Consider the following 24,718-nt stretch of genomic DNA (forward strand, 5'->3'; position numbering starts at 1 on the left):
AGAGGGAGGGCTAAGCCCTCACTCTAGAGACACATTTGGTCCCAGAAGGGCCTCTAGAGGGAGGTGGCATTGCTTGGTAAAGGGGTGTTGGGAGAGTTGGAGGAGGTGTGCTTCAGTATCTAAGATACTGGGGAAGAGGGAGCAGGGAGGGCAATCTGCAGCATGTATCAGCCTGGCAGGAAATGTTCAGACTGTTTCCACCACCTTCTAGGGCCTAGGGCTATGCAGGACAATTAACTGGGAAAGGAGCTGCATAGACCAATGCTGGAGTCACGTCTGTTTGCCATCATTTATCTCAGTCTCTGGGATTTTGTGTGGAGGAGAGGATGGGTTAAAGGTGGGGGTGGGAGGAGGCAGATAATTCAGGTAGTGTCTGAGGCTCAGGTCCTTCTCCAGGTTCCTGGGATGGGCTGGGGGAGGAAGCACTTTACAGTAGAAACAAATGTGGGAAGGGTCCATAAAACTTTACTGCATTTCCTCTCCCACCTCCCACAAGGGGGTGATTTCCCCCCACACTGGTGGGGTGAGGGTCTGGAGCTGGGCTGCAGGAGCAAGCAAGAAGAAAGGGGAGCAGAGAGGCTCTGGGGAGGGGCAAGGGAATATTTATGATTATTAATGCTGATGGTCCTTGGATTTATTATAAGTACTAACGTACGCTGCATCCCACTGCCTAAGCTACCCATCAGTCATTTTTTAAAAGACCCAAGAGCCTTTCCTCACCCCATGCTTGGCACATAGGCAGTCTCAACAAATGTTTATTGAACAGTGCCCACAACTGCCACCCTTCCCCTTCGCACTGCACTCAGGCCAGGTTAGGGTGCCTGTTGTCTCTCCTCAACTTGCACACAGCAGTCAACCCACACCAGCTCTCTCTTTCTCTCTCTCTCTCTCTCTCTCTGAAATAAAATGTGTAATTTTCTTCAGGGAGTTATTTTAATTTTTTCTCCATGCTGAGTAAAACTATTGGGCGAGCAGTGAAGCGTGGAGAAGCACTGGCGTCTCCGGTGGGTAACAGTTAACTAAAAAAGAGGCTGTGGTGCCCGCATCCGCCCGCTCCAGCCTCCCAGGCTGCCCAGGCCCTGTGCTTCCTCCCCAGGGGACAGGTGTAACAGCCCGGGGGAAAACCAAGGGCTTTGCCATGGATGGGGGCAACGTTGGTTAGAGCTGCCAGGCAGGGCACACCAGCCCCACCGTGCACTGACTGCCTCCTCCCGGCAGGGTTTGGGCCTTTCCTTCCCTGGAGGAGCTGAAGGTCTGACTCATTTTGGCCAGGCTTGGGTGGACACAGAGTGCCTGCCTGCTCTCCTCCTTCCTGTCACAATCTGCAGGTCTGCCCAGGCCCCAGCCTCGGCTTCTGCGGCGTCGGCATCAAGGGCGGCAACCAAGCCAGAGGCCTCGTACCTACTTCCCTACACTGGGGGTGTGTAAGGCCCAGATCCCTGATTTCTCCCTGAACAGGGGCTTCTGCTTTGGAACCTGCGGTAGTTTCCCCACCTGCCAGCCTCCTAGAACATATTTCCAGGTACCAGGGTCTGGCATTGCTCTGGGGGAGTTCATGGAGGGGGCTTCTGGGTTCCAAACAGAGACCATGGAGCCTGCCTATCCACTTTGCCCTGGAACCCACCCCCTCTGGCAGCGAGAAAGAAGGGGAAGAAGCATGACTTACCTTCCCGGGGGAGTGGGAAGAGGGGGGACACGGCCCACTCTGAGCAATTAGAGGAGAGAGGAGGAAAAAATAAGAGGACAAAAATATCAACACGACCTCGAAGGCGACAGGTCCTTATGGAAATAAGTAAGTAAATAAATAAATAAGGATCTACCCTCTCCCCGCTCTCCACCCTGCAAGGGGGATGTGGGGGTGGGGCAAAGGAACAGCACCAGGGCTTTTTAGTGTAACTGAGCATTAGAGAAATAGGCATGGCTTCTATGTGAATTTAGGAGTTTGAAACTTTTGGAGGTTATTTATGTGAATAGCCTGAAGGCAAGCCCGTGAGTGGCTCTTGGGGGACCACGTGATATCATTAAACCAAGTTTTATGGTGTAGGGAGAGCTGACAAACCCACAATATATTTACATCATATATAATCTTAACTGTCCAGCCACGCAGCTGCTGGTGAGGTTTAATGCTAGGACAGAGGGCCTGGCAGTTAGAGGGGATTACGGCGCTGGGGACGATGGTGAGAGAGGTTACATCTTCGCAAATGAATCCCAGGCGAACGCTGTGAGTTAATTCTCTTTTTCTCTCTCTCAGACCCTTTCTCCCATTTACCTAGCCACCCATCTCACTTGATAGAAGGCAGTTCCCACTCATTAGGAGGAGGGGAAAAGGCCTTCTCAGGCTGGGGTGGGAGAAGAAAAGAAGCCGAAGAAGCCGCTGGAAGTAGGAAGATGGGGGAGCTTGTCTACCCAGAGCATACCTCCCCTTCCCACTCCTTATTCTCTCTGACTGCAAGTCAACTGGGGTAGAGAGGCCTTGGTTGTTTAGAGTTTTGTCAGGTCTTCCTGACCCTTTCAGTTGAGAAGAAAGCAAGCAGCAGCAACAAGGGTGTTTGGTGTCTGTACGGGTATGTAAACTCTAGACACAAGTTCGAAATGCCTCTGGGGCCCCCTGTTCCAGCGAGGGGTGAGTTCAGCCCTTGGCCAGTGGCCCAGAGTCCACGCAGGGTGGGAAGCTGGGGAGAAAGGCAGGGAAGGAGGGTTTTGTGGCTTCTAAGCCCACAGGCTACTGCTGCCTGAACTGGCAAAAGCATCCCAAAGGTAGCTGTTTGAACCCAGAGGTCCCAGAGTGCCCCCTCCCTCCCTCATCGCCAGGTTTGGATGGGCAGCTGTCTCATCCTCTGTAGTTTGGCATCTTAGTCCGTCTGGAGCCAGTGTGGTTTCATGCTTTCTCCTGTCCCTCTAGCTGCTTGGGTCTTCCTGGCATTCCCAGCCCTTGCCTCAGATAAAACTAGGCCCTAAGAGCCCTAGAGGTTCCTGCTGTGAGTGGAGTGTAATTGTGTGTTGAATGGGTGAGGGAACAGAGGCAATGTCTTTGCTAGGCTGGGAAAGTAAGTCCCCCAGCCTTAAGGACAGAGTAGCCCCTCAGGGATGGAGCTGGCAGGGCCCAATCTGAGCACTGCACCCTGGGGTCAATCCTAATGCTAGGGCGCTCTTCAGGTTTCTAGGAAGGAGCAGCAGGAGCATTGGGCATGAGAGGTACGTGTCTTCCACACCTGCGAGTGCTATCCCTCCCTGTGCGTCACTGGGAGCTAAGCCAGGAAAGAGACAACATGTGAATTCAGGCTCCTGTACTGGCCAGCCATGAATAGCCAGGGCTTTGGAAGCAGGGCTGAAGGCCAGGGACCCATAAGGGCAACTCCTCCAGGCTGGGAGAAAGGGGTGGGGAGCAGAGGGATGGAGCTAGATCTGCACCTTCCAGAAGGTGGGGCATGCCTGGGGAGCAGGGGTGTCTGGGCGCCTGCTTTGTGAAAAGGTGCTGTTGGGGGATGAGGAGAGAATGCTGTTAGCCTCGCCCCTGCTGCTCAAGGGACTGAGGAAGAACCAAGAAGCAGGCAGACTCTGGGAGAATGAAGCGGGTACAGAGGCCCAAATAAATGGATAGTCTTAGCTGAGCCCCATCCTTCAGTCTAGGGGTCTCTCACTTGCATGAGGAGCTCGGGAACCCGACATGGAGGATTCCCTTGACGCCATCCCTCAGGGCGTCAGTCTCGGCCAAGATTCAGCCTCCCCCACCCTCCTCCCTGATACCTTTATTTCCCTAGGATCACAGGGAATTCTCTCCAGCAACGCATTGGAAAAAACTAATTACCAGTTTCTCCCTTCCTCATTACCCGTCCTTCTTGGCTCACTCCTTCCCTCTAGTCTGTGATTTTGAGGGTTTCTGGAAACTTTCCTATCCAAGCAGCAGGGAAATGGGAGTTTCTCTTGGTCTGTAACTTGACTCTTTCCCTCTCTCCAGCCCCCCCAGGGCTCTGGGGAGCGAGTGCAGTGGTCTTTAACGGGGAATTTAGCCAGGGCCGAAGTCCCACATCCAGGCAAGACTCCACCCTGACACTCGCCCTGACTCCCGGCCAAATCTCAGTCCCATTCCCTTCCTCTCTGTGTAGACGGGCATTCGAGGGTGTTTAAAGATTTACACAGCGTCCCTTGAGCCCTTTGATGACTTCTTCACCCCCTTTTCTGTTCTTTAGGCTCAAAAGTTCCATTTAAATACCACCCCTCTTCCTGTGATAATTGATTCTCCTTCCCCTCAAATAGTTTGCCTCAGCTTTTTACTGTTTTGTAAAAACAGTTTCAATTTCCACCTGGAAACAAGGCAAACACAAAGGAGGCCTGAAATTCTTGGTTTTCCCACCCACTACCCCAAACCCGAATTTGGAGTCCCTCTGGATCGGAGGAAGGGCAGGCAATCAGGTGCCAAGCTTTCCAGCCAACCCGGAAAGCTTTTAATTTTGTTCCTAGGTCTTTAACCCAAGGAGAGGTCAAGCAACCAATCAGAAATGCACTAAGCAGGGTCACATGGTCCCCATCAACCAATCAGCAAAAAATACTTGAGTCTCTGTCTCGCTTTTCCCCTCTGGCCCTGTTCCTTCCTCCCTCCCTCCCTTCCCACCACAGCCTTAGCTCCTGGGTTTACCCTATCTCAGATTTGGAAGCCTGGAGTGATACCCAGCATATTCTGGCCTCCTCTCTCAGTCCCTGAACCATCTCAGGAGTCTTTGGCTTGTCTCCTCAATTTCTTACAAAGTTGTATCTGGGAGTCAATCTCAAATGCACAAGGATGTGAAGTTGTGGGGGCAACCTCTGGATTATTCCCACATTCGCCAGCGTGATTCTACCCAGTTTTCTGGGTGTTGTAGTTGTAGACTCTAAATTAGACTATAGAGCAAATGCGGATATGAACTCCAGCCCTAAATTCAAATTCTGGCTGTGATTATTCCCCATACACTTAAACAAGTATTCACTCTTCTGATTTTCATGAGGGCGGGTGGGGTGATTAGAGGAGAGGACTTTTGATTTATCTTTCTGGAAATGCTCCAATAGCCATTAGCTGTATTAGACTGCCTCAGGCTGATAAAGTTAGGAAGGGAGCAAAAGTGGAGTTTTTTTTGAAAGTTGTGTTTGGTACCTCTCGTTTGTCAAATAACTTTGAGCTAGTTAAGGGTTCTGGAAAGGAATGAGCACAGAGAATTCCGACTTTCCTCACTCTCCACATTAAATAGTTGATGGATTTGTTTAAACCCCTTCCTCTTCCATTCTTTTAACAGGATATAATAATAGTAATAATAATAATAATAGACTAGGTGATGATCCTATGTCCTGGCCAATAGCCATCAAAAGGTACAGCTACTGAAGGTGTGGATTTCAGTGTTTGAGTTTACATGGATTAGACCAAGAACAAGCAATAGGCGAGAAACTATTGCTGAGTAAGAGCATCTGAGGCACAGGGAGTGCACATCTATGACAGAAATGCTTGTGTTTCCTGAACACTTGGGCTGGGCCCTGAGCCAGTCCACTGCTGGGTCCAGACCCGGGCATTCTCCCCCAACTCCTTCTCCAGAGCTTTGTTTCAGAGTGAATTTTCTGGTTGGGTTCTCCTCCACTTCTCTTCCTGATCTCTTGCCCTCTTTGAGCTAAGGGGCAGGAGTTCTGATGGACTGTGCCACCTGGACCTCTAAGCCCTCCCCTGGGGGCATTAAGAGCACAAGAATGGGAAGGATAGTCTAGACTGAGCTGGAGTTTTTCAACACCCCACCTCCTTGTTTGTCTTCTGGGTGGAGCTGGTTTGGGGACAATGCCACAGGCCAGTTGGGAAGGATAAGGATGACAAGCCAGAAAAAGAGCAGCTCTTCTCAGAAGTCATTGAGCCCTCACTTCCCAAGTTACCTTCAACCACACTGCTCCATCTGCCTCTTTTGAGACTAAGTTTTGCTCTTGTCGCCCTGGCTGGAGTGCAATGGTGCAATCTCGGCTCATCGCAAACTCTGTCTCCTGGGTTCAAGCAATTCTCCTGCCTCAACCTCCGAAGTAGCTAGGATTATAGGTGCCCACCACCACACCCAGCTAATTTTTGTATTTTTGGCGGAGATGAGGTTTAATCATGTTGCCTGGGCTGACCTCAGGTAATCCACATGCCTCAGCCTCCCAAAGTGCTGGGATTACAGGTGTGTGCCACCGCGTCCAGTTTTTTTTTTTTTTTTTTTTGAGACGGAGTTTCACTCTTGTTGCCCAGACTGTAGTGCAATGGCAGGATCTCAGCTCACCGCAACTTCTGCTTCCTGGGTTCAAGCAATTCTCCTGCCTCAGCCTCCTAAGTAGCTGGGATTACAGGTGTGTACCACCACGTCTGGCTAATTTTGTATTTTTAATAGAGACAGGGTTTCTCCATGTTGGTCAGGCTGGTCTCAAACTCCTGACCTCAGGTGATTTGCCTGCCTTGGCCTCCCAAAGTGCTAGGATTACAGGCATGAGCCACCGCGGCTGGCGCCATTTTCCTCTTTTATGAGTTAGAATTAAAGGACACATTTATTCTTCCCCAGTGAATGGTGTGGCAGGTTGTTGGAGACCAACTCTCCCCTCAGTGTGGACTTCTCACACTGGGTACCAGTTCTCATGAAGAGTTAGGAAACAAAGATGGGGGAGATTGGTTCTATCCACACAGGCACTGGGAAAAGAGATTTAATGAGTGCCTCGACCCCTCCTAATATCTAGGTAAACTTTCTCTTTTTGACTATCGCTCTTCTTCCATAACTGCTTTGGATTGAGTTTTTGAGAGGGGGAATGCCGAAACATCATTGTTCTAGGATTTAAATTAGGTCTTTTTTGCTGAGAAGGCAAGTACCACCACCCTGAGCCTCTTCTTTAGTGGGACTAGGGCCCCTGAAGCCCTTTGAGGTAAAGAAAGAAAATCTGGAATCAGGATGCCAAACTAGGGTTTTGGGGTGAGGGATTCAATTTAAGGAGAAGACAAGGCTATTTGAGAGCCAAGAAAGTCACATCCTTTCCTACCCCTCCCCACTTTTATTGGCTCCTTGTGACCCATATTGGTGTGTCTGTTCTGATAATATCTCCGCTAGCTGCTTCGATGGGGCCCAGGAACCCAAGGAATTGCCAGACAAGGTCTGGGCTGAGGAACTTGGGTGATACAGATCTCTTTATTTTTGAGCCCTACACAACCCTTGTAATCATCTCCCTCTCCCAATCCGAAGGTTCACTGAGAGGCAAAAGGGGAACAGAGATACCTCAGAGGAGGCGGTGTGGGTGTGCAATGTGGGACTTGGGAAAATTGAACTCGGTTATGCAGGACCTTCTTCAGCCTCTAAGGACCACATTTTAGCAGCTATGAGAAGAGGTTGAACACTTGGGCTGGGCCCTGAGCCAGTCCACTGCTCCAGGCATGCTAGGGAGCCAGTGCAGGGAGAAGGCTGTTTCTCTACACCTGCACACATGTACAAAAAAAATTCTACAGTGATCTGCAACCCCATGTGGGCTGGCTGAAATGTGTAGCCTGGTCACCTAGGATCCTTTCGGTTCTGTACCACAGGCCTGAGAGAGGTAATTCAGGCTTGGTTCTTCCCTAGGGTTCATTTCCCCTCGTTCCTGGCCCTGAACACCAGAATACTTGAACACACAGAAATACATATATGTGCCCAAGGAGGGTATGGTAGAGGTCAGAAGCCTGGGCTGGATACAGTAACCAGTATGGAACCAACTTCCCACTCCTTCCCTCCCACTCCATTCTTCCCATCAGCCCAGCTTCGAAACATTTGTCCTCCCTACCCCACCCCCACCCCTCAAGCCCTGAGCAGCTGTTGAGTTTCCTTCCTTCTGCCTTTCTGGAAAACCCAAACCCTAGAGCTGACTCCAGGGATGGTGGCAGCCAGGCTTTCTGTGATCAGTGTCGTGTTGTCCCAGACTGAGTTGTTGGGATTTGGACAGACATGGAGGGTCTAAGCAGGCCAGAATCTTATCTGATCTAATCCCCCTCTCCTGCTGTTCCAAGCTCAAACTCCAAACTCCTCAGGGCTCCCTTGCTTAGACATTAGAAAGAAATCTTGTCTAGTAAATACTTCTTTTAAAAGTCAACTTTCTGGCCAGGCGCGGTGGCTCACGCCTGTAATCCCAGCACTTTGGGAGGCCGAGGCGGGCGGATCATGAGGTCAGGAGATCGAGACCATCCTGGCTAACACGGTGAAACCCCGTCTCTACTAAAAATACAAAAAATTAGCCGGGCGTGGTGGCGGCGCCTGTAGTCCCAGCTACTGGGAGGCTGAGGCAGGAGAATGGTGTAATCCCGGGAGGCGGAGCTTGCAGTGAGCCGAGATCGCGCCACCGCACTCCAGCCTGGGCGACAAAGCGAGACTCCATCTCAAAAAAAATAAATAAATAAAAATTAAAAAAATAAAATAAAATAAAAGACAACTTTCTGGCTGGAAAATACAGGGGGTGTGTGTGTGTGTGTGTGTGTGTGTGTGTGCGCGTGTGTAGGGAGTAGTAAGGGTCAGGTCTTTCATTTTATGTTGTGTCTCTCCCCATCCCCTGGGTGGAGGATGGGGACATTGGCTGAGGTTTTATTGAGGGTGCTTTTCCTGTTGGGAGTAAAGACAGGGTCGTAAACACCTAGAGGAGGGTGTTTTGATCTGGTAACTTCTCAGGAAGTAGCATCTGAGGTTTTGCTTTGTAAATCACTCTCCCCCAAAGCTGGCTTGGTAGATTGGATTGCACTTCCCCAAGCCCACCTGAGGCCCCTCCTTGCCTCCCTTCCCCAGTAAACTAAAGGAGAACTATAACAGAGCATCTGGAGTCTTCAAAATCCTCTGCCTCCAATTTCTTTTTTAAAAGGCTAGTTGGTGATTTTTTTCCCCCCTCAAAGTTTTCCCCTAAAAAATAATGCAACCTTTCATTTCCTTTCATGCCCATGCAGTCCCTGGTCCCCCAACCCCTCAATCACAAAGGAACTAACATTGAAGGTAAATAGCTTCAGAGCCTGGCTGTAGATATCAGGACTCTTCTGTTCTGGGGCTCATCTCTCCCGGTCACTCTTTCCCCAAGCCCCAAACCCCCTTGGACAAGGTAGAACTTCAGGTGTATAAGAGAAAGAGTTCATGGGAGCTAGGAATAAGAGGAGATGGGAGGGGGGCATAGGGGAACCCCATCATGTACCGCATGAATGAAGGGAGCTCTGCAGTCTGTCACTGGGTTTTTTGTAATTAAGAGATGGGTGCAGGTGTGTGTGTGTGTGTGTGTGTGTGTGTGTGTGTGTGTAAGCCCCCAGCCATCTCACATCTCTATCTACCAAACAAACAATATATTTTACCTAAATAGCTCCATTTCCTAAAGATAATGAGTGTTCCCCTCCTAAGGATCCCCCACCCCCTCCCTGGCAAGTCCCTCCTTTGAGCCTGGGGCTAAGGAGCTGAAGGAAAACGAAGTTAAAAGCCCTCTAACTCAGCCTTAGTTCAAGCCAGATCAGGTCAGGAAGCTTTCAGGCCCAGGCATCAGGGCTCCTATTCATTGCCAGTAAAATGCCCCTATATGCTAGAAGTATGTCATAGATTATGAGTTCCTGGGCCCTTTTAGTACTTGTGAAGGCTCTAGTCCACCCTCATTTCTTTCTCAGAGAAGCCTGGGCTGGGATACCCCAAACCCACAAGCACTAGAGATTCCTCTTCATTCCTAGGACTCCATGCAAATAATCTTCACAGAGAGCTCAGCACTCCTATAGTTATATATGTGAAAATGTATTTGTAGATCGTTCGTTCTATGTCTATATCAGGATGTATGTTTTATACTCCTTTTTACTCCATGTTTAAATGCAGATTTATAGATCTTTAGATTTATAGAACCATAGTGAACATAATGGTCCTCGGTCAAATTCCTGTGTGCACTTTACCAATCTTTCTATAGTGGTTGGATGTATATGCTAGGATGTATTGGTACAACTCTCTTGAAACACCTAGTGAATAGTTGGGAATTTTTTTCTTGGTTGGAAAGAGCTACGTGTGTGTTCAATGTGCATTTTGAAAATTTTATCTAGATTTATGCAAGGATCCTAACCCATAAAATAGCTACATATTGAAGCTACATATTTAGAGGTCTTTACAGTCTTTGCATTTTTGCTGAAAAACTTACATGTTTGGACGTATGTTTAGAGATGGTTTCATAATGCATGCATCTGTGTATAGGGGCATAGATCTCCCTTCTAGAAGGACTTAAACTTACTGCATCTCTCTGTCTCCCTCTCTATCTCTGCATCTGTGATATACAAAGATATTAGGTGAGTGGGTGTAGGGAACAAATATATTTTTGATGTTTAGCTTATTAAAGCAAGTAATTCTGTCTCTATTTCCAAGACTATCTCCAAAGCTAGTCCCACTGAGTTATCTGCCCCCAAAAACCTACTCTGAGGGTCATAGCCTGCCTCCAGGCTGCCTCTGTGACCCAAGATCCAAGCTGAGGCTCCCTACCTCTCAAGATAGCCACTAAAAGGAAGGGGGAGAGAAGGAAGGGGAGAGTCCTCCAGCCCAGTTCCTCTTGGATCCCCAGGGCGAGAGGCTGACAGGGGCTTGTAGGTCTCCCTACACCCCCAACTGGGCCTTTGAAATGTGGGGGAAAAGGGGATCAAGTCCCCAACAATTTTTGTAGGGCGCCCAAATGATGCCAGGGTTATTGCGCAACCCATAGGTTCCTCCTCCCCGGTTGTTCTTGGTGCCCAGGGCCCAATTAAGCGGCCGCCTTGCTCCCAGCAACCCCGCTCTTATCGGCTGGGATTGATGCCTCAGCGGCTCCTGTATATCATTTCCAAGATTTTTTCTGTCCAACTCCTCGGCTCCTTTGGCTTCCGCGGCTTTGACTAATGATTGCTACAGATGCCAACGTCTCCAGAATCCTAATAGCCAGGCAGGCGGACTCTTATTTACCCGGCAACATTGCTGTGAGGGCGGGGGCCTGGGGGGCAAGTATTGGGGTGTTGTAGGTCAGGGGACGGGGAGAAAGTTGTGGCCAACTCAAGTGTCACTGAACTTCTTCCCAGTCAGAAAGACATTCCCAATCCCCTTCTGACCTTGAGGAAAAAATATATATGTGTATATATATACTGTTAATAGTAACTAATTGCTGCCTCGTTAGAAAAGATCAAAGAATGAACACAACGTAGGAGAATAAGCAGAGCAATGTTTATTTGTTGTAAATAAATGAGAGATTAAGTGGAAAACCAGCAGTTTGGGGAGGAAAAAGAGAAATGGAAAGAAGTCAGCCACAGTGGGAGAAGGGGCTCCTTTTCTTCATTTCTTGTCTTCCCCTTTCTCCTCTCACCCTAAGTCTACTCTTCTCACCAATTTCTCCCCTCTTTCCCTTCCTTCGCCTCACCTTCAATCCGTCGGGTGGAGGGGCTGAACAGCGTGTTCCCGGGCGGAGGTGGGCGCAGCCACCCCAGGCTGCTGCAGGGTGCCCGCTGAGGCTGCCAGGGCGAGGGGGCCTCTGGGCTGTGGAGCGAAAGTCAGATCCACCGCCTACTGCGGGGTAGGGGCCGCAGCGGGGTGGGCCCTCTTGCGCTGACCGGCGTAAAGTTGTGGCCGAATTCGCGTCTCTTCTGGTGCTTCTCGCCCGCCAGCGCGGGGCCCAGGTGTTTGGGGCGAAGGGACTCGAGCTCCCCGCAAGCCTGGAGCCAGGCGTCGCGCTTCCTCCGGGCTCAATCCAGACCTTCCAACACACACCTCATTCGGGGGAGGAGAAAAGCACAGAACCGCGGAGAGCCCAGCTCTGAGGCCAGGCCTGAAGGGATAACCCACACAGGGAACGTTTTCCTATCAGAGAATAATGGAGCACAAAATAATTCAGAAAGCGAGTGGGCAGGACCACAGCCTGAGAGTCCCGCGCCGCAGAGCCGGTTGCCGCCCGAGCACCGCGGCAGGACCATTTCGTTGGAATGTAGGGCGAGGCCGCAGCCAGCCCCGGACCCAGGCCGCGAGGTGCGCGCCGGCAGCCGAGGGGCCGCCTCTAAATTACAGCCCGCCGGGAAGACTCGGAAATACAAAAAGGGAGCCGAAAGATTTAAACAGTCGGAGGGAGAGGCGTCCCGAGGCGGCCAAAGCGGAAATCAATCACGTAATTAAAACAGGGAGGGGGCGAGGCCCGAAGCTGGGGGTCCCGGGTTCGGAGAAGGGGGCCAAGGTGCAGGCCGAGGCTGGCGAGCGGCTTAGGGACGTGGCTCGCCCGCCAGGAACAGAGCGCTCGGAGGGGCTTCGGGGAAGTTTATAACACATCGCTATTGATTCCCACTTGGCTGGGAAGAGCAGACTCTGGTGCCCTCTCCCAGGCCAGACCCTGAAACCGCCGATGGCCCTTTCTCCGACTTTCCCATTTTTGTGGGGTTGAGACGCGCAATTGCAGTTGAAGGCCGTTCCCCAGATCCCACTGGTGCCACGATTTTGCCAAGGCAAGTTTGCGAACCCAAATGGCATCAAGATGCTGCCTCTGGGTTTGAGGGGATGGAGGGAGGTGACACCCCAGTTTCAGGCACTTAGAAATCTCTCTCGGCCTTGATTCCTCCAACCCAGGATTCAAGGCATGCCGATCTATGGGCCGAGGCTTGGAAGGGGTGTGCGAGGCAGACGGGGTTATTAAAGGGGGAGCTTGGGGCTGAGCAAACTGGATCCTTTTGGGCGGGAAAGGAGAAAGAACAGCTCCTGGAAGGGGAAAAAAGGCACCCCGGGAGCTGTGTTTTGTGAGGGGAAGATGTTCTTATTATTGAGGTTAATCATGGTAATGATCTGATATCGCTGGGTCAGCCCAGGAGACCGCGCTCTCCAAAGTTCTTTCTCACAGAGGTTTCTCGAGGAGTCAAGGGTTCCCCAACTTGACTGTGGTTGGGGTAAATAAAATAAAGACCTCCAATCCCTTCCTCTGCCTTTTCTTCTCCCTCCCTTAAAAACTCCAGAAAAAGGGAAAGCTTATAAAATCTCCAACACCCCACTTTTTCCTCGACTCTCTCCAGTTTACTAAAATGCATGGTCTTTGGGAATTGAGCTTTTCTGGGTCACCCTTCTTGTGAAGCAACAGAGGTGACCCGACTGAGTCCCCATGAATTCTGACGCTGACCCTGGAGAGGACCCAGGATTCCCTTGCCTACTGTAGAATTCTCTCTCTATCCTTAGCTTTTCCCAGTCTCTGCCTTCTTTGCTCTTGGGTGCCTAATCTCATGGGTCTTTGGCAGTTCAGAGGCCAAGAACAGATTAAGGCACTTTGAGATACCCTCATAAACTCTTAAAAGTGTTTCCAGCTTCCTGTCATCTCTTTAATACTGGGAGGACCAGGCCAGGGAGCCCTCCATAAACTAACCTAAGGCCAGCCTGGTTTCTAGATCTTTTCAAGCCAAATTTAGGTTCCTTGAAAAATAAAACTCCCCCTCCCCAGCGAGAAATTCAGGTTACAAACCTGCAGCAGAGCAAGGTTCCTGCATCCACACATCAGAAGTTTCAGCAACAATTTTCATAATATGAAGAATTAAAGCTTGCATCAAAGTTAGCAAGGGACACCCCAAACCAAGTTTTAAAAAGCAGTCTTGAAGAGGGGTGGGGGTCAATGAGGCTGGGATGAGGGAGGAAGGTGGTGGGGAACCCAATCTCTAACTAACAATTTCTCCAGCATAAAAATGAAACATCAAATTCGTTAGCCCAGGGCCTTCATTTTTCCCCTTCCACATTATAACTAGTTATTGAACTCGCTGGAAGATCTAAAGGCCATTTGCGAAGAGACAAATTTCAATGGAGTTTCCTCATCAATAACCCCATGGCAGTGACCTATTGGAACAAGTCAAACACCCGAGGTGAAATGCAGGTCACTCTGTCTAACCAATATTAAAATGCGGCCACTTTTTAAAAAGCCACTTTAAACGAGATTTAAGGAAAATTGAATTCCAAGGAAGGCAAGGCAAGGCGGGGGAAATCCATGAGAGGACCTCGCCTATGGTCTCCAAACAAACAAGAGAAATTCATCTTCAATATTTTAAAGGGGGGCAAATTAACATTCCATGATTGCTTTTTTTTGAGACTATAAGCTATTCCAGGAGAAGAAAAAAGGTTGAGTATTTTCTGGTGACATATCCAGGTTATTAAAATCATTTTAGACCAATTCATTACTTTTACTGACAAGAGATTTAAGAAAAAATCAATTAAGCATTTGCATATTCTTTTGCATACATTAGCCCTGGCTGGGGCATTAGAAAGGGACAAACGCGCGCGCGCACACACACACACACACACACACACACACACACACGAAAAAAATGGGATATGAGCCTTGATTTAGTTTGGGGTTTTCAAGTTGCCCAAAGGAAAAAAAATCAAAGTGAAATGAATTGCCTGATTGCATACCATCTAAAAGTCAATTTATGTGAGTGAAAGGAAACAGACATGTTGCAATTTTTAATCCCTAAAACAACAACAACAACAACATTCACACACATAAACCCTGCATTTTAAAGAGTAGGGAAAGGAATGACCCTCATTTTCCTTCCCTTTGCCCTCCAAATCCTGAATTGGTTCACCCATTTATTTTTCTCCCTTGGAAAAATCAGAGAGGGGTGAGATTTTAATGCAGCAGAGAATCTGTGGAGCCGCTGAGCTCTCTCAGCCGGCAGCTTGTTACTGGGGAGGGGAGGAATATGGGTTATCCAACGGTCAGTATGGTAATCCAGGCACAATAAGGCCTCACACACAATGGACACATATTTTTCTTCAGCGATGTCAGAAGGGAAGCGCTTTGTACTGAAACGTGTTTCCGAAAGAGAAACCAAATCGAGATTTAGAAAGGGGATGGGGTGGAGGGGCAATTGCAGAGAGCATTTGGATGCTGGCAAAAGGTAGTCAGAAAAAATAAAAACAAATAAAACTGGGGCAAAGTAAGGTGGAGGACAGGGCAGAGGTGTGGTCCCTGGGCCAGCAAGGCGGGAGGCAGGAGGGTGAAACACAAAAGAAGACAGGACCAGATACAAGGATTCATCACAGATGAGAGCTGCTTTAGTACCCCCACCCCCTCCCAATTAAGCCATTGCTAAGTGCAAAAGCCCTTCGAACGGATTTTATTTCTGTGCTTGTAATAATATCCAGGTGAAAATGTTTGTGTGTATGTGTGTGGTATTTTACCCATGTGATAGGCGACTTCCTTGCTATTAAGCTATAGGAGCCCAAAGGGAGTTGTTGTTGTTGTTTTGTAAATGATATAGACGAGTGTGGGCACGTTTAGGGGAACCTTGGAGATTTCACTTTCTGGCTGTGCATGTTGCATTAGCTGCACAAACCTGGAATGAGAACTGTACATATTTATAGCTGCATAAAGAGGCATTTAATATATTAATAAATATTAATAGTGTGCATGCATATATGTTAACCATAATAACCAAAGACAGACCTGACATTCAGTTGGGGGCATCTGAACCCTCTGTGTCTACTACTTACACTGGCCCAAAGTCAGTCTCCTTGACCCACCTGCAGAAGTTCAGAAACCTGGCCGGGATGAGATGTGACAGGCAACATATTGGGGAGGACTTCTTAACAAGTCCAGGAGGGTGAAGATTGAAGAAAAGAGGGTTAGGGCCAGGGCAGGGATGGTAGAAGGTGAGTGTGAGGGCTGAGAGGAGGAGAGTCAGGCTCACAGCTGACCTTTCCAGGTGAGGCAGCCCTATCCAGGTACAGACCTAGAAGGGGGCAGGGAGTGGGGCCCTGTTTCCTCCCTCTTCATCAACCCTCTCCGCAGGGTACCAAAGTTTGCTGAGCTTTGGACTTCCCCATGGAGTCATCTGGGACTATAGTTCAGACTTAGGTACTAGGATTCAGCACTGGTTTCCCTTTGCCCTCTTCCAGCAATTTTTAATGAACCCACCCCCATCACCAATGATTAAAATAAGACAACCCTCACACAACTCAAACCACTGTTAGCCAAGCAGTAGCCTTCCTCTGCCCCCTCACTCACAGTCTCAAGTTCCTCTCCAACCTAACCAGCCTGTCCTCACATGCAGAGGGTTCCAGACAAGAGTGGGCAAGGGTTCTCAGCCAATTCTGAGAATTTGGGAATCTCCATAAGAGGTGGTCAGCCTCTGGGGAACTCCTGTTCCTTCACCTGGCCAGGTGACAGTGGGGATGGGCACTGTCCTCTTGGAGAGAGAGTATTCAGGGACCCCCAAGTGCCAGCTCTTTGGAAGCTAAGCGCTGGCCCTGCTGAGCCTGGGGTGAGGTTGGGGGCCTAAACATTAGAAGAGGGAAGGCAGCGAGGGCCCAGGCGGGAATCAGCACCCTTTGGGCACTGCCTGTGGTCCAGCTTCCCTCTCATTCCAGCCCTCTGGGGAAGCCCTAATTTGGAAGTGCAAACCCTCTCCAACATCCCAAAGGTGATGAAGAAAGGATGGGAATCTCTTGCTTTCAGTCTCCCTCTCACAAGGGCTTTATTTTTTTTCCTTTTCCCCTCCTCATTCCCTTAATTGCAGATGTTCTAATTAAACCCTCAAATAGTTGTTATGCCGTTTTAAAAGGTACTTATTCAAGTGTCAACCAGGCTGGGCTAGGAGGAGGCAGCGTAGGGCGGCGAATTAAAGGTAGATTGACTAATCACGGCGGCGATCATAATAATAAAATCAGAGGGGAAAAAATCACATTACCACTTTTCGTGGAAAGGAGGGAGCAGGCAGCCAGCGGCCGCCAGCCCCGCGCCGCCGCCGACACAAAGAGTGCGGGCGATTCCGCGAGACTGATTTATGACGTTTTACAGCCCTATAAAAGCTGTAGCGACGAGGCAAGCGCTCCTACCACCGCTGGCAGATTTAGTCTAATAAATAAAACATAAACAGTTAACTTTATGTGTCACTTTTATTGTTATCAAGTAAAATATAGCCGAGCCCCGGCAAGCTATGATTTTAAACTATAATTGTTATCAAGTACAACAAGGGGACCCGGCTCCCTCCCTGGGCTCTCCCCTCTGCTACCCCCCCAACTCTGAGTTATGGGCGATCAGTTAATTGGAATCGGTGGCCTGACAGGGCCACCCCTAGCTGGGGGGGGGTGGTAGTTAGGAAAGCAGCTTTTCCTGGCCCCCTCCCTTCTCTATGGCCCTGCCACCCTCCTCCATCAGAGTACTACTGTGAGTGGGTGGCAGAGAGAGGGGAGAGGGTGTGAATGGGCTGGAGACCCCCAAGGCTGGCCCTGCCTCCCCAACTTGGTGAGCTTAGCCTTCCGTTTTTGGAAAGCAGCCTGGAGCTGGCCCTTAGGAATTCGTGTTTACATGTAAACACACGTGTTACATGGATACAGCTCCTAGCGAGAAGCAAGCAGGCTCTACCCACACAGGCCTCCCTATTAGCTAGGTCTGCCCTCTGTGGGGACAGAGAAAGAACTCTCAGGGTCTTGGCTGGGCACCATCAGAGGGCACTGACCCCTGGCAGAAAGCTCTCCTCCGTGCCCCAGCTCCTTGGAGATAATTGTCAGAAAATAGCAGGCCGGGCTGAATGGGGAGTGGAAACAGGAGCCAGCAGTAGAAGAGATCCTCTGCTCTGGGGCTGGGGCAGGGAGGGTCAGTGGGTAGCAGGGGAAGGCGAGACTTCTGAACTCTGCTTTTGCCAACCACTTCCTGTCTCTCTTCAGCGGGGGCTCAACCCCCAGACCTCCAGATATGACGTCAGAATCATTTGCATCCCGCTGCCTCTACCTGCCTGGTCCAGCTGGGACCCTGCCTCACCGGCCCCATGGCCAGAGGGTTGGGTGAGTGTGTATGGGGAAGAGGGCTGGACTCTGGTATCCTTGGATGGGGGGCACTCCAGGCTCTCCAGCCTCCTCGGCTCAGCCTGGGCCCCTCCCCATCCAACCTCCACTCCAGTCCTCATTCAACTTCCTCTTCCTGCGAAAGAGGGGCGCTGCCCGGTGACCTACACAGACTGAGACACGATCGCCATGAATGGAGACCTCTGGAAAAGCTCAAGAGCCGAGGCCCACGGGGCCCAGCAGAGGCCTGAGGGGAGACCCTGGGCGGGGGCTGAATCACTGCCTCCCGACAGCCCCCCAATGCCCGGGCTTTGGAGGGGAGCCGGGAGCTTCCCATCTCCTTTTGCAGGGGAGCGTTGTCAGTCTGACGGGATGTGCACTGGCGGCACCCCAACCCCTGCCAGCTAACCCCACATCACCACCACCCACCCCCCAGCACCACCACCACTACACACACAAAAAAATTGGATACATTTTGAATAAAGCGATTCGGTTCCTTATCCGGGGACTGGGTTGCTCCGTGTGATTGGCCGGCGGAGTCACATGGTGAAAGTAACTTTACAGGGTCGCTAGCTAGTAGGAGGGCTTTATGGAGCAGAAAAACGACAAAGCGAGAAAAATTATTTTCCACTCCAGAAATTAATGATCATGAGCTCGTATTTGATGGACTCTAACTACATCGATCCGAAATTTCCTCCATGCGAAGAATATTCGCAAAATAGCTACATCCCTGAACACAGTCCGGAATATTACGGCCGGACCAGGGAATCGGGATTCCAGCATCACCACCAGGAGCTGTACCCACCACCGCCTCCGCGCCCTAGCTACCCTGAGCGCCAGTATAGCTGCACCAGTCTCCAGGGGCCGGGCAATTCGCGAGGCCACGGGCCGGCCCAGGCGGGCCACCACCACCCCGAGAAATCACAGTCGCTCTGCGAGCCGGCGCCTCTCTCAGGCGCCTCCGCCTCCCCGTCCCCAGCCCCGCCAGCCTGCAGCCAGCCAGCCCCCGACCATCCCTCCAGCGCCGCCAGCAAGCAACCCATAGTCTACCCATGGATGAAAAAAATTCACGTTAGCACGGGTAGGCAACTTTGCTTTTTGCTCCCCCCCTCCCTCTCGTCTTCCCTAGCGCTCCCCACCCTCCTCGGCCCCCTCTGGCCCCCGTCCTCCTTTCTCTCCTTCCCCCTCTCTCTCCAGGAGCGACTCTGGGTTAGCACAATTGAACTGGATTTACGAGCGAGAATGGGTAATTACATCCCCCATAAATTTTATGGCTTAGCTACTCTGGGCAGTCCGAGCCATGTGCTACGATCTGTTATGTATGTGTGAAAACTATGCTGGCTTTCTAAGGGCGCATAAATAATTCAGTGTCGTTACAATGAGGATTCCCCTCTTATTACACTACAAAGTCTTCAGCTTCCTTCAACTTCTTTATAACCCATCTAAGCTTGATGACTTTATTTCCACCACTCCCTCCTCCTGTTCCTCAGAGCTGAGGATGAGGTGAGGGTGGGGGGCGGGGTGCCTGCTGCCTCTGAACCCCACTATTTGCTTTTCCCCTCCCCCTCCCCCAGTGAACCCCAATTATAACGGAGGGGAACCCAAGCGCTCGAGAACAGCCTACACCCGGCAGCAAGTCCTGGAATTAGAGAAAGAGTTTCATTACAACCGCTACCTGACCCGAAGGAGAAGGATCGAGATCGCCCACTCGCTGTGCCTCTCTGAGAGGCAGATCAAAATCTGGTTCCAAAACCGTCGCATGAAATGGAAGAAGGACCACCGACTCCCCAACACCAAAGTCAGGTCAGCACCCCCGGCTGGCGCTGCGCCCAGCACCCTTTCGGCAGCTACCCCGGGTACTTCTGAAGACCACTCCCAGAGCGCCACGCCGCCGGAGCAGCAACGGGCAGAGGACATTACCAGGTTATAAAACATAACTCACACCCCTGCCCCCACCCCATGCCCCCACCCTGCCCTCACACACAAATTGACTCTTATTTATAGAATTTAATATATATATATATATATCGGTTCTTTTCTCTCTTCCTCTCGCCTTGTCCCTTGTCAGTTCCAAACAGACAAAACAGATAAACAAACAAGCCCCCTGCCCTCCTCTGCCTTCCACTGTTAAGGACCCTTTTAAGCATGTGATGTTGTCTTAGCATGGTACCTGCTGGGTGTTTTTTTGTTTTTTTTTTAAGGCCATTTGGGGGGTTATTTATTTTTTAAGAAAAAAACTGCAAAAATTATATATTGCAAGGTGTGATAGTCTGGTTTGGGTGAATTTCAGGGGAAATGAGGAAAAGAAAAAAGGAAAGAGATTTTAAAGCCAATTCTCATCCTTCTCCTCCTCCTTCTTCCCCCCTCTTTCCTTAGGCCTTTTGCATTGAAAATGCACCAGGGGAGGTTAGTGAGGGGGAAGTCATTTTAAGGAGAACAAAGCTATGAAGTTCTTTTGTATTATTGTTGGGGGGGGGTGCGGGAGGAGAGGGGGCGAAGACAGCAGACAAAGCTAAATGCATCTGGAGAGCCTCTCAGAGCTGTTCAGTTTGAGGAGCCAAAAGAAAATCAAAATGAACTTTCAGTTCAGAGAGGCAGTCTATAGGTAGAATCTCTCCCCACCCCCATCGTGGTTATTGTGTTTTTGGACTGAATTTACTTGATTATTGTAAAACTTGCAATAAAGAATTTTAGTGTTGATGTGAAATGCCCCGTGATCAATAATAAACCAGTGGATGTGAATTAGTTTTACGTCAATGTCTGATGGTTTCTTTTTATCCCCCTCCTTTCTCTGGCCTGGTAACATCCCATCTTCTCTATAGTTGCCTAAGTTTACTTTAAACAAACACACAAATCTTAGCTCTCCATTAGTCTTCCAATGTCCTCAGAAGAAACAGCAAAAGGGTTGGGGTATGGGATCTTCAGAAGAGGGGATGTGGAAGATTAAGGCTAATTTCTCCAGTCCCCTTGCTTCCCCCTGAGTCTGCAGAGAGGCCAGACTCCTCTGGGGGCACTTCAGTGGAGCTAAGGGTGGGGGGTGTCTCACTTTTCTATAGTTAGGTACAGTTTCTTCTTTCTGTATGTTCTCTCTCTTCCCTTCTCCCTCCTCTGTGCTGAGTAGGCCTGCCTAATTTGTAGACAAGAGGGCACGTTTAGGGAGTGGGAAGGAGAAGAGTTTTCTTTCATCTTTAGGGCTCTTTTGGGATGAGGGATTAAGGAAGACATCCCCTCAACATTTGAGTTCCTAAAAGAAGAAAGGTTTCGAGCTGGTGATTCTGAAGCAGCAAAGTGACCTGTCAGGATGCCTTCTGTTTGTTTAGGCTTGGAAAAAGGGGTAAGGTGGAGGCCAGAGGCCTGGGAGTTTCCCTTGCTATGGATAGGCCTCAAAGGTTGATGCCTGGAGATAATGAAATATTTTTACCTTTTTATTCTCTTCTATTATGGACCTGCCAGGTGTTGAGAAGAGACTTAGGGAGAGTCAAGGACCAACCTCTCTTTCTATAACCTCCCAGGTCCTGGCAGTGTATGGGGATAGCCTGAACAAGCCTCTCTGGCTGTAAAGAAATAAATTAATTAAATAAAATTGTTTCCTTGGGGCTAAAAAAGAAACAAAAAATCTTGCCTGGATTACCTGAATAATACATTCAAGCCAAAGGCTCCCAAATAATTCTGGTCTGAGAACCAGGCCCTAGCAAGGCCTGCTTAATTTTTTGCTTGTTTGTTAGGAGAAAGTGGGAGGAGGGCTGTTGGTGAGCTTCTTCTCAGATGATTTATCCATATTTCAGGAAGAAAGGCAATTAGAAGTAGAAGACAGAGGGAGAAGAGATCTAGGGTACGCAGGGAAGCCAGGGATATCCCTTCTCCCATCCCCAAATTCTGGAGTGAAAGGTAACAGCAGGACTAAGTTGTACAAATCACATTGGTGTGATTTGAATTTATTTCCTTTTGAACCACTTGCTGGATGTTACTTGCTCTGTGTGTGTGTGTGTGTGTGTGTGTGTATGCATGCCCTCACAAGTGTGTGTGTTGGGGGGAATCTCTTAGTCCTTTAGGTCTACTTTTCCTCCCTCAGTGGTACCCTGGAGACAACAAAACATGCTGCCTACAGTGCGAGGAGTCAGGCCAACAATTATCTGGAGTTTTTTATGTGATCAAGTGAATTAGGGGCCAAATCTGACTGTAGCCCCTATCGTCTTGAGGCGATTGCCCTTGGAACAGAAAAAGGGGGTTCTAACTGCGCTTGCGAAAAGGGAAGGAAGGTCTAAGGGCACCAGGGTGTCTTTTCAAGCCTGTAAAGGAGCTAAGATGGAAAGCAGGGAAGGGGTAAATTGAGATCCATGGTTCTTTCCTAAGTTTGCTGTGTGACTTTCAGGGAGTTTATCCCTCTCCTCCCAAAAGTGGAAGAGATGAGAGTGAGGAGGGGGAAAATTATTACATTTTATTTCCTAAGTTTCTCCCTGAAATTGCTGAAGGAACACTCTAGTTCAGGAAAAGCAGCATAAAAGGGTTGGGACACTTATTTTATTTCCCCTTCTTTATGTCTTCTATTTCTTCTCCTTCCTCTTCCCTCACATACATGGTCATTCTCTGTGTGTCTCCTTCTGTCCTTTATGGTCTGAAAAGGAGAAACATCAGAAATCCATAGTTCTTGACAAATGAACCCAAACTAAAATCCCTTACATTTGAGTTTGAAGATTTTGTGCTCTGGCCTTCCCTCCAGTGGGCTCCATTTTCTCCCCTTTCCCCAAAGTTCTCCTTTGCCTTGGACTTCGTCACCCAGAATGGCAGGGCAGGGTTGGGATGTGGGGGGCCAATCTGGGCCAAGGGCCCCAAGCCCCAGCAGTCTTGGTCCCTGCTCTCTGCCTGATGCTGCTACAGCCTCACTGGAAGCTGAGGGCTGAGCTTTTATTTAAGTTGGGTTGAGCAGTGGGGAAAAACTGGGGGGAGGACACAGCCCAGGTTCACGGGGAGGACACAGCATTTTCTCTCCCATTGCCTTTATATTCTGCAGCGCCTCTGACCTCTCCCCCACCCCCATCTCTGACCCTCCCAAGCCAGCCCTTGCTCAGCCCTGGTCTCCAGATAGGATGCCGCTGCTTTTGTAGGACTGGGGATTTCTTGCCCAGAGTAATGGGAGAGGCAAGGCGCAGGAATGCCTGTAAGTGCATTGTATCCCTCTCTCTTCAATGGCTAAGTAAAAAGAAGACGTGTGAAACGGCGACACCGATCTTCCAGGGTTCCTTCTCTCCAAGCGCCAGGAGATCCCCATAGGCCAAAGATCCCTTTGACATGTAAGTAGTTAGCACTCGGTCTGCTCTGGGGGTGAGGAGCACAAAAGTTTAAACTCTATTTGCCAGTCAATTTTTGTCACGATCCCCGGTCTTAGGGAGTGAAGGCGGGAAATCCAATTGTGAGCGGAGGGGTTCTGCTTGGAGAAAAAGACGTTTCTGTGCCGAGTCTGTGTACCCGGGGAGTAAAGAAATTTGGCTCAAAAAAGAGAGAGAGAGTCTGAGAAAGTTAGACTGAGGGAAAAGGACTGAGGCACGTTCCCTGTCCGAGGGTCTCTTGCTGTTGTTTGTGTAAAGTTTCCTACGAAGTTTTCTCTGCAATCTGTGCTTCAGTTTTCTTTCTGCTTGGATTTGGCAGATTGAAATCCAGAGACAGCTTCCCACAGCTAGGGGTGTGTGTGTGTGTGTGTGTGTGTGTGTGTGTGTGTGTGTGTGTGTGTGTTGGGGGAGTGGTAGGGAAGTGAAAACAATTGAAAGGTTTGCTGGGAGCTTGGGGCCAGGGTGTCCTTCTCTGCTTTTCTAGGATTAGGGGAGACTGACTCTGAAAGGGGCCCTTAAGATCAAGGGTGCTATGACGGGACCGAGCGTGCGCTGGAGCAACTGTACCATCTTTTTCTCTGCTTTTTGCCCAGTCCTGGGGGAGCATGCTATTGCACTCACAAAACCACCGCTCCAGGTTTTCCACAGCTTCTATCTGGCACCGCACCTATGGAGAGCTAATTTTAATTTAAATGTTCCCCTTCCAAGAGACCCCTCTCAGGCTTGGAACGAGAGATGGAAGATCCCTGAACACCATAACTCCAGCGGCCACCAGAGCAGAGGGAATATTTATTACCTCTCTGGATGTCATTACCTAAGAATACAATTTTATGAACTTCCTAATCTGTTAGCTTGATTTATCTGGATGGGCAGGAGCCCAAAACAAACATTTGGGGGATTTGGTAAAAAAGAAAAAAAAAAAAAAGTCTTTACCTCTTACCAATCTTTCTGATAGAGCCGACCACCCCTCTCAGCCTGCTTTTTCTGCACCCGGCATTCCCAGCCCCATTTTGATTTTTCTCCTTCAGCTTGTGGCTGCTTGGGTGTTGGAGTTTTAGCTGCCTCTTGATAATTTAAACTGGAGGTGGTGAACTCTGAACCACAGACCTGTGAGAAGCCCTCCAACATTTTAAAACCTGCACAGCTCAAGAAGCTCAGACCCCTTTGGAACTTGGGGAGCAGAAAGAAACTAAAGCCCATCTGGAGTTTGCTCATCGGCCCTCCAAGGTCAGGAGCCCTTGGGTCTCCCTCCAGTCCTCCGCGTTTTTCTTCTCTTCTCTCTGGTGTCAGTTCCGTAGCTCTTTGAAGGCAGGGCCAATCCAGCAGAGCCCACATCCAGGCCTGCCGGGATAAGGGCCTCTGCAACCCCATCTTCCTGCTTTTCCTTTCTGCCAGGCCTAGAGGATAAATTGGGAGGAAGGAAAGACAAGGATGGGTAGGCAATCTCAGAGTATGTTTGAGGGTAAATACGGTTACAGAGCCTAATAAATAGGAAAGGACTATTTTAAATTTCCAGGCCCCATCAACATTTTCAGATTCCTGAATAGGCAGCATCCTCTAGGGTCAGCTCTGCCTGCCTCGATGGGGTATGAGTGAAGCCAGAAGAGTGTCGCCTCTACTCACTCCTCCTTTCTGACTCCCTCT

General features: G+C 49.7%; 2 protein-coding genes and 1 long non-coding RNA gene across 8 annotated transcripts in view; all 3 read left to right on the forward strand.

The window, feature by feature from the left end:
• HOXC4 (homeobox C4) overlaps positions 1 to 20,498 on the forward strand; it is a 39,403-nt gene extending 18,905 nt beyond the window's left edge. The window contains exons 1-3 of one of the 2 annotated variants that reach the window (XM_074007048.1): positions 18,600 to 18,828; positions 18,945 to 18,993; positions 19,322 to 20,498. In XM_074007048.1, the coding sequence (XP_073863149.1) occupies positions 18,990 to 18,993; positions 19,322 to 19,677 (360 nt within the window). In that variant the 5' untranslated portion in view covers positions 18,600 to 18,828; positions 18,945 to 18,989 and the 3' untranslated portion in view covers positions 19,678 to 20,498. Of the gene's footprint in view, positions 1 to 17,630; positions 18,829 to 18,944; positions 18,994 to 19,321 lie in introns of those variants that run through there. The other variant, XM_065524320.1, reaches the window with a different exon arrangement.
• The window catches only part of HOXC10 (homeobox C10), a 184,217-nt gene that overhangs the window by 50,646 nt on the left and 108,853 nt on the right, over positions 1 to 24,718 (forward strand). The window lies entirely within an intron of this gene.
• Positions 22,321 to 23,917, forward strand: LOC135966245 (uncharacterized). The gene is made up of 2 exons (XR_010579450.1): positions 22,321 to 23,038; positions 23,783 to 23,917. It is a non-coding gene; the product is annotated as an uncharacterized lncRNA (long non-coding RNA).

This window comes from Macaca fascicularis, chromosome 11 (assembly GCF_037993035.2).
Source record: "Macaca fascicularis isolate 582-1 chromosome 11, T2T-MFA8v1.1".
In the NCBI taxonomy this organism is placed as follows: Eukaryota; Metazoa; Chordata; class Mammalia; order Primates; family Cercopithecidae; genus Macaca; species Macaca fascicularis.